The sequence below is a fragment of the Elaeis guineensis genome, chromosome 5 (assembly GCF_000442705.2).
Source record: "Elaeis guineensis isolate ETL-2024a chromosome 5, EG11, whole genome shotgun sequence".
Lineage (NCBI taxonomy): Eukaryota > Viridiplantae > Streptophyta > Magnoliopsida > Arecales > Arecaceae > Elaeis > Elaeis guineensis.
In genome coordinates, this window is record NC_025997.2 from 126,341,397 (window position 1) to 126,351,076 (window position 9,680).

Sequence of the window (9,680 nt, forward strand, 5' to 3'; positions counted from 1 at the left end):
GTTGAATTTATTTTTCTTTTGATTGTTTTTAATATTTAAAATATAATCTTCTCGGACTCTCCATAAATAAGAAGTCCTAGATTTGAACCTGATGGCATCCTTGAAGTATTTTTTTAAACAGGGGGAAAGGGGACTTCTATTGAGGCCATGTTGATGAGAAAGTCATGCTACAGCATTAGTTGTTACATTTTTTAGTTCAATAGAACAGACACTAGCTTTCTATTGTCGAAACTTTGTGTGAGTTAGTATGCTAGTCCTTCGCTAATGTTGCTGCTTTCTTTCACCCCTTTTGATGGGATGGAGAAGAAGAAGGGGTGCCACAGGTATTTTTTCAACCGGAAAGGATGGGTAGTAGTGGTTCTATTGCGTTGATCTTCAAAATCTTTTGCTATTGGAATGCTGCTAAAGATTATGAAAAATAATTGAAGGATAAAATTAGTAATTTGGTTGGAGCTGGATCTTTTCTCAAAATTATGATTTAACAATAATAAGTGGCTTATATTAACTATTAAGATAGATGCCACAATTTAGCTTTGACACATATCATTTTTCTAACAATTTTTGAAATACAGTTTGACAATATAACAAATTATAATCAGCATAAGGCTTCAATAGCTAAATATTTATTACCTATGAACTTTAATAATAGTTGAGCACATATAATACCAGTGTCACTAATATTTGTTTCATATTCAAAATAAATTTTAATGATGACCGTATATATTAATAGTGATGTTGTTAATATATATGTCCACTTAGCGGTAATCAACCACGTAATCACCAGTTAATGCTAGCAGTTAATCAGCTGTTTTTTTCTAAATTTGGGACTAATTTTCCATTGAAAGGGTGTTTTGTGACTATTTTTGAACTACCGGACTAAATCAAGAAATTAAGGAAAAGCAAATCTAACCAAATCTATATCTTTAAGAATGTGATGGATTTGCATTCCTGTATTGTATCTTAGACTACATGTAGAGATGGAAGAATAATAAATTCCACCATATATCTCACTAAATCTACATCTCCCTTCCTAGAATTGCTATATAAAGAACTTTGCCTTGCCACTAAACAGCATGAGCACAATGCCAAACAAGAATTCCATTGCTTTTTTTGGTCTTTCTCCTTCTTACTCTCATTATGTTTGCCCAATCTACCAATATGTATCTTTATCAAAAAAAAATCTACCAATATGTATCTTGGGTTCCCATCTAAGATCTGAGCTGGAGCCTGGGAAACTAATGCTGCAGTTGATGCTAAAGTTTGATTTGTTACTTATTTGCAAGGTGTTGGGTTCTCGATAAAAGGATTAAAAATTGTACTTTACTGGAGCATGCTTAAACAAAATGGCTTGTCCTATAAATGCTAGGCTAGAAAAATTCGTAACGGGAAGTGCGATACTTTAAATAACATACTGACGTGCTGTTGTATTTAGATCCTTTTTGGAAGGGAGTCCCAGAGGCCTTTTTCCTTCTATATATATATATATATATATATAAGAAGAGAGAGACAGAATTAGGTAAAGTTGATCGAATTTGAGATTAGATCTGATCAGATCAAAAATAGATATTGAAGATCATATATCGATGATCCAAACTATTAGATGTGATCTATTATTTCAAAACTATTTATATATAAAAAATTATATAATTTAAAAATTTTTAGTCTATATATTACATGATCAAAAAATATATCTAATTTAATTTTATTTAAAATATTTAATTTTTAACTACTTGATGCATAGACTAAGAATTTTCAAATCATATGATTTTTTTATATACAAATAATTTTGAAGTAATATATTGTATTTCATGATTTAGATCATTGACTTATAATCTTTATTATGGAGTTTTGATTCAATCGAATTTAAGTTCAAATCCGATCAATTTGATTCTAATCTAATTATATATATATATATGTTGGTGCAGAATTCCGTCGATGATCGAGCCACCGTCGGGACCTGCAAAGAAAGTCTAAACCGGAGTTGGGGGTGCTCCGGCAAGATCCTCCGACGCTCAAGTCAATACTCTGCTTCAACAGAAATGGAGTACTCGAATGGGATTTTAGCAGAGTTTAGAGATAGAGTCTAGAGCTTAGAGGAGAACGTATCTGGGGGGTCTCTTTTATAGACGGGAGAGCGTAACCGATTGACAGCGATGTCCGTAACTGCCTGGTAGTGGGCCGTTCAGGGCCACATGGAGTTTGTTACAGAGAGTGGAGTGGTGTCCGTTGTCGCGACTTGCCAGAGAGTGGTAGGATCACGTGGAGTTTGTTATAGAGAGTAGAGTGGTGTCCGTTGTCGTGACTTACCGAAGAGTTTGGACCGGACAGCTGAAGCTCGGTTGGGATGTCTGGTGGAGCAGAATAGCTCTCTGTCTTAACAATTTAAGAGAAGCTCGGATATTTTTGAGGTTGCTGACGGGTTAACTGTTGTTGGGTGCCTTAGGCGTTGATGCTACAGACGGAAGTCATCTGCTGTAGAAGCCCGGACAAAAATTTTCTGTTGGAGAAATCCGACTGGAATCTGATTGCTAGAGAAGTCCGTCTGAAATTTGTCTGATGTAGAAGCTTGTCTGAAGACTGTCCACTGGAGATGTCCGGTTGCATGAGGAATCCGACAGAAGGTCGATCGATAGCGAAATTCGAAAGGCATTGTGGAAGTTCGTCCGCTGGAGGAGTTTGGAGGATACTGTGGAAGGTCGACCGCTGGAGGGGTCCGGAGGGAATTTATTCGTTGGAGGGGTCTGGTTGGCACTGTTGAAGTCCGATTGGCGCTGTTGAAGGTTGATGGCTGGAGAGGTATGGAAGATACCAGATACGGTCGGTCACTGTAGAAATCCGGCTACTGGAGTCCGTCCGTTGTAGAAGTTCGTCTGGAATCCATCCGCTGTAGAAGTTCGGACGGAGTCCGACTCTTGTAGGAGTCCGGAAGGAGGCCGCTTACTGTAGAAGCTCGGATGGAGACCGGTTGCCGTGGAAGTTCGGATGGAGACCGATTGCCGTGGAAGCCCGGATGGAGATCGCTTACTGTAGAAGCTCGGATGAAGTCTGCTTGCAATAGAAGTTCGGAGTAGAAATCTGGCTGCTAGAGCCCATCCGTTGTAGAAGTTTGTCTGGAATCCATCCGCTGCAGAAGTTCGGACGGAGTCCGATTCTTGTAGGAGCTCGAATGAAATTCGAAAGGCAGTCGACCATCGTAGAAACTTGGATGGAGTCTGGTTACTATAGAAGTCCTGCTGCTGGAGAAGCTCGGACATTGACGAAGTCCGGAAGAAGCTCGGAGTGAAGTCGATCGTGACAGGAGGAAGTCTGGAAGAGATTCGGAGAGTAGTCGATCACTATAGAAAATCGGCTGATAGTGAAGCCCAGAGAGCATTTGGAGCAGTCCGATAGATGAATGAAGGAGCTCATTATTGGAGAAGTCCGGATGGCACGATAGGAGTTCGTCCGTTGGAGGAATCTGGAGGACACTGTGGAAGATCGACTGTTGGAGGAGTTCGGACGGTACTTGGAAGCTCGGACGGTCGGAGAAGTTCAGAAAGACGCCGCACAAGGTCGGAAGTCGAAAGAGTTCTGAGAGGGTTGGCCTCGACCGCTGGAAGGGTCCGAAGGAAATTTGTCCGTTGGAGGGGTCTGGTTGGTATTGTTGAAGTCCGATTGGCGCTGTTGAAGGTTGATGGCTGAAGAGATACGGAAGACACCAGATACGGTCGGTCACTGTAGAAATCCGGCTGCTGGAGTCCGTCCGTTGTAGAAGTTCGTCTGAAATCCATCTGCTGTAGAAGTTCGGACGGAGTCCGACTCTTGTAGGAGTCCGAAAGGAGGCCGCTTACTATAGAAGCTCGGATGGAGACCGGTTGCCGTGGAAGTCCGGATGGAGACCGATTGCCGTGGAAGCCCGGATGGAGACCGCTTACTATAGAAACTCGGATGAAGTCTGCTTGCAATAGAAGTTCGGAGTAGAAATCCGGCTGCTGGAGCCCATCCGTTGTAGAAGTTTGTCTGGAATCCATCCGCTGCAGAAGTTCGGACGGAGGCCGATTCTTGTAGGAGCTCGGATGAAATTCGAAAGACGGTCGACCACCGTAGAAACTTGGATGGAGTCTGGTTACTGTAGAAGTCCTGCTGCTGGAGAAGCTCGGATATTGACGAAGTCCGGAAGAAGCTCAGAGTGAAATCGATCATGACAGGAGGAAGTCTGGAAGAGATTCGGAGAGTAGTCGATCACTGTAGAAAATCGGCTGATAGTGAAGCCCAGAAAGCATTTGGAGCAGTTCGATAGACGAATGAAGGAGTTCATTATTGGAGAAGTCCGGATGGCACGATAGGAGTTCGTCCGTTGGAGGAATCTGGAGGACACTGTAGAAGATCGACTGTTGGAGGAGTTCGGACGGTACCGTGGAAGCTCGGACGGTCGGAGAAGTTCAGAAAGACACCGCACAAGGTCAAAAGTCGGAAGAGTTATGAGAGAATTGACCTCTTACAAACTTCGATTGAGATTATTTTATATCCAATAATATATATATATATATATTATAATAATAATTTTGTCCGACCCGACCCGCTCAATCCATTATGTTTAACTTTATCCACTTGGAGACCCTACTGGTCATCCCGTTCTGTTTCGACGAAAATGTGGACGGTAATGGGCTTGTAATGGCTGCCCATAATCCACCCGTTGCCGTAGGTAAGTGGCGCTCCGTATATGTGTATTGCATGCACCAGGTGTAATTGGACCACCTCAAATCTCACGGTCGATAACACGCCACGCTACCCCTTGTATATTGCGCGCTATCCGCCGTGCATATGCTCCAGCACTTTCTGGGCCCCGCCTCGTTTCCCCAAGAACATAAGAACGCAAGCAATCGAGAAGCCGGAGGATAGAGGGGCGGAGAAGGCGGCCGGAGAGATGTCGGAGAAGGAGAGCGTCTGTGTCACCGGCGGCAGCGGGTTCATCGGATCTTGGCTCGTCCGCCTCCTCCTCGACCGCGGCTACACGGTCCACGCCACGGTCAAAAATCTCGGTAGGTTGTTCACCATGTCTTCGAAAATATATATATGCATTTGTAACCGAGTAATTGTATACTTCTTTTCTGGAGCTTGAGAGGGAGTTTGGTCATCGAGCTGTTCTGTGGGCAGAGGATGAAGGCGAGACGAAGCACCTGCAAGCGCTGGAGGGCGCGGCGTCGCGGCTCCGTCTCTTCCAGATCGACCTCCTCGACCCGGCCTCCATCCTCGCCGCGATCCGAGGCACCGTCGGCGTCTTCCACCTCGCCTCTCCCTGCATCGTTGACCGCGTTCACGATCCCGAGGTCTACCTCCTTGCCGGATCCCATGATAAACCGTTGCCGATCGCCGATTTCAAACTCGTCTGACGATTTTTTTCCTTGTTTGATTTTGGGGGAACAGAGAGAGTTACTGGACCCGGCGGTGAAAGGGACGGCGAACGTGCTCGGCGCGGCGAAGGAGAGCGGAGTGAAGCGAGTGGTGGTGACGTCATCGATCTCGGCCATTATCCCCAGCCCTAGCTGGCCCGCCGATGTCGTCAAGGACGAGAATTGCTGGACCGACGTCGACCACTGCAAGCAGAACGAGGTGAATCCTCGATTAAAAGAATCCCTCAAAAAAGATTGATTGGGATTTTTTTTTTTTTTTGGCTAACGATTTGGTTATTCAGATTTGGTATCCAGCTTCGAAGACTTTGGCAGAGAAGGTGGCATGGGAATTTGCCAAGGAGAATGGATTGGATGTAGTGGTGGTCAATCCCGGCACGGTGATGGGTCCGGTCATTCCACCGAGCATCAACGCCAGTATGGCCATGCTGGTCCAACTTCTTGAAGGTACTCGCAATTATTTCTTGTTAAACTGGTGATGATGGTATATAATGTTACCGAATTACTGATTTGTTGATTTATCATTACTTATGTGCCACGGAATTACTTTTTTTAATTCCTTTAAGGCCGTGCGTATATAGACTACTTTGTTTTGTATAAAATGATTTTAGCAAAGGATCCTAGTGGATTTGTGGAAGTTTTAGGTTCCGTTTGGCTGCAGAGAAAGTGAGAGAAAAAAAAAATTGTTTATGGAGAATCCACCTTTCCCAATGTTTGGGAATGAAAGAAAAATCTAGAGGCAGAAGAAAAAGCAATCATTTTTTGGTTGTGATTAGGAGGGTAAATAATAGAAGTCATGCATATTATGTTAATCTGGTACCTTGTAAACACTATCTTAAATATCGGCCAAGTGAAAATTCTTGTTTCTATTTTTTTTTTTCTATTTATTTCTGAACATCAGCTATTTATTCCTTCCCATTTTTTCTGCTTGAGTAAACAAAGCCTTCATGTTCGAGAATATCTGCATTTATTTTTGGATTTACCAGATCATGCAAAACCTCCAAGTTCTGTTCAAGGGTAAAGGTTCAAGAGTTTGAAAGGAGATTCCATGCATCGTCAGCAACATCCAAGCTGACTCTTTTACTGACTTATGTTGTACTATTAGGTAGAATAGGTTGTAAACTTGATTTATTTGCCATTAGGTCTGAGAGCATACTAGGGTTGTTGGGTAAATTTGCCATTTGAGCACATACAGACCTGGAGAGAGAACCCAAATCTACTCTGGTAATTGGAAATTATCAAAATTTATCAGATCATAAAACAATTGAAGTAAATTTTCATGTTTGATAGTTACTAAATGGTAAGATCTAATTAATAACCAAAGAGTTAAAAAAGATATATTGAGCAAAGTAGTTGTCCTTATTATGTGGTCCCAGAGATGTAAACTTGTCAAGTGTGACACCATGCTATGACTCTGTTATCCAGCTTTTCGATTAATTAAGCATTGATTTCAAATCTTGATTGTTTGAGCCACCAAGCTTTGCTCAGGTAGTATCGCCCCTTGCTACTTGGGCAAAGGGGCAGGGGTACGATTCCAATTGGAGCCAGCCTCCAAGGGTGAGGTGGGTATATGGTAGAAAAGGTGGAATAGCCCCTTCTAATCTCCCAAAAAGGGAAAAAAAAGGTTGTTCAAAGAGCTCTAATAAATCAGGTTATTTTCAGGTGTATCTCAATCCTTGAATGAACTGTGATGATTGACCATGTTTGACCTCCACATCAGCTTGTTGTAACTATCATTATCAACATGAGCATCCATCAATCTATCACTCACTTATACCTTCCTCTCATTCAGTTCTATGTTTTATTAGTTGTAGTATGCTTTTCTCTTCTTTGTTATCTATTTAATTTTTTTTTTATTTATTTATTTTGGTGGGGAGGGAAGGGGGCAGATATAGGGGCAGCCCCTGTCACCTTGCCCAACCCCACCCCACCTAAATTAGGCTCCCAGACAGATCAAGTCCATGCTTGCAAAACCTGGTGTTTTTATCTGGGCAAATAAGGGGCTGAAAATACCAAGAGCCAATACGACTCAAATTCAAACCCATGACCTCTTATTTGTGGTATACTTTGTTGTTTCATTCAATTGTACTGAAGCCACTCTTGATGATTGAGTGGTCAAGAAAGCTTGTGTACCTTTATGATAGGTATCATAACCAACATTTTCATGGATTGTAAGCACACAAACAGCAATCTATTACTGCATTGGCTGCTGTTCTGTCTCAGATTTGTTTAGCAGAGGAAGTGTAAAGATATGGGCCCTTTTTGTGGCTGAACAAACTACTGGAAATATGTTTGGCTTGAACTTCGTCCAAGTTAAGATAGCTCCACTTGTCCTATTATGGATGAGTTGACATTTAGAAATATCAAAAGATGAGTGTTGGACGAGATTAGTAACTTTGAAGGTATGATTTCTGCAGAAATCTGCATTTAACCAGTTAGGTTGCTTGGTCATATACATGTATAGATAATTGTGGCGGTTCCGCACAAGTGTAGTTGGTATGCTGACTGCTCATACCAAAAGACATGAAATTTCTATGGGCATGAGATATGCAAATTCAGATGCCATTTTGACTCAATCCCAGATTTTTAGATATGTGAATAATGTTCAAAAGTTTTTTGCTTTCTATTTTAACTTTAGTTCCTGCTTCTAGCTATTATTTTCATTTCCTGAATTCTAAACTTGTAGAGCTAGTCCATTTCAGGTAAAATGTTGGCTGACTGGTTATGCTATAGTATCTTTGAACACCTAAAGTTTATGAAATTATACTATGAGACTTGACACTGGTTGCTGGTGTGGTAACAGGCTGCTCTGAAGAGTACGCAAATTTTTACATGGGATCAGTCCATGTCCAAGATGTTGCACTGGCTCATATCCTTGTTTATGAAAATCCATCAGCATCTGGAAGGCACTTATGTGTTGAGTCCATTGCACATTGGAGCGACTTTGCATCCAAAGTTGCAGAAATTTACCCAGAATACAAAGTGCCCAGGTATGATCCTGATTCTCTCAGAAAGGAGAAGCTGTAATAGGCAAAACTAGATGACTAGGCGAGAGCAAAATGGTTCTTTGTTCAACATGTTGATAAGAATTGAGAATTATGGCATATGAACTTTTCTGATGCACTTGTTTTTTTTTTTGTTGCTGCTTTCTAGATTTCCAAAGGATACGCAACCAGGGCTGCTGAGAACCCAAAATCCATCGAAGAAGCTGATTGAATTGGGTATGGAATTCCGCTCCATGGAGCAAATTATCAAGGATGCAGTGGAGAGTCTTAAGAGCAAGGGTTATATTGTTTCTTCTGAGAGGACTGGGGGAAAGCCATGTTGTTAGATCCCACGGCACATGACTGTTATCTATACCGTTGTACATTTTCTTAGTGAAGAGAATATGGTCTGTGCAACAGTTCATGCAGCACTATGTTGCTAGCTTTAGCTCGGTGTGCAACACTAATGCGTGTGCGACTTTGATGTGCTACCTTTTATCCTATTCTTTCCCTGAGATACCTGGTTTCTTTGTTCTTTACCCTATGAATCTTGTTTGTATGGATACCATCTATTGCTCCAGAGTTACTATACTTCCTAATTCCGATACTCCACAGATCTATAGATGGGCTATAGTAAACCCGTACGGCATCACAAGGGAGCAGGAACAAGAGATGCTGGAGTTGTTGAACGAAGCTAGTTTTCGTGTAACAGATGGCAGTGGGTTTATTGGATCATGGGTGATCCACTTTTCCCTTGAACGAGGCTACATCATTTTTGGCGGTGGGTTTGTTGGATCATGGGTGATCCACTTCCTCCTTGACGAGGCTACACCGTTTTTGTACCGTCAAAGATCGCAGTACCGTACTCCCTCTCCCTGTCTCTCATCTACCACATTTCTTTTCTCACATTGAGATGATAACGGCGAGACCAAGCACTTGCAAGGCCTCAATGGAACCTCGCTGCCGCTCCACCTCTTCCAGATGGATCGCCCTGACTACATCTCCATCCTTGCTGCAGTCCAGGGCACCATTGGTGTCTTCCTCCTTGCTTCACCCAAAATAATCTGCCCCATCCACGATTCTCGGCACCAATAGTCTACTATAATTATTTTTTTATTAATTTAAAATACATTTGATTAACCATTAAAAAAATATTATTTTTATTTTTATTTTTTAAAAAATAAAAATTAAAAAATAATATTTGATAACACCATGAAAAAAAATAAAAAAAATCAAAATAATTACTTTATATGCAAAACAAAAATTTTTTACTTTTTAATTTTTTTTTTTATTTTTCGATATCTAA

General features: G+C 41.7%; 1 protein-coding gene across 1 annotated transcript; it reads left to right on the forward strand.

The window, feature by feature from the left end:
* The first annotated feature begins 4,687 nt into the window (after positions 1-4,687).
* Positions 4,688-8,913, forward strand: LOC105045880 (phenylacetaldehyde reductase). The gene is made up of 6 exons (XM_010924308.3): positions 4,688-5,021; positions 5,137-5,309; positions 5,407-5,592; positions 5,675-5,837; positions 8,194-8,380; positions 8,544-8,913. Exons 1-6 carry the CDS (start codon positions 4,703-4,705, stop codon positions 8,719-8,721), a joined length of 1,206 nt encoding a protein of 401 aa, XP_010922610.2. The 5' UTR covers positions 4,688-4,702; the 3' UTR covers positions 8,722-8,913.
* Positions 8,914-9,680: the final 767 nt, after the last annotated feature.

Bases quoted from the DNA above. Each gene is read 5' to 3' on its own strand.
- LOC105045880 (XM_010924308.3), top strand. From the start codon at position 4,703: ATGTGTATTGCATGCACCAGGTGTAATTGGACCACCTCAAATCTCACG. The intron at 5,838-8,193 runs GTACTCGCAATT...GTGTGGTAACAG, and splicing joins GCTGGTCCAACTTCTTGAAG to GCTGCTCTGAAGAGTACGCA. The intron at 8,381-8,543 runs GTATGATCCTGA...GCTGCTTTCTAG, and splicing joins CCAGAATACAAAGTGCCCAG to ATTTCCAAAGGATACGCAAC.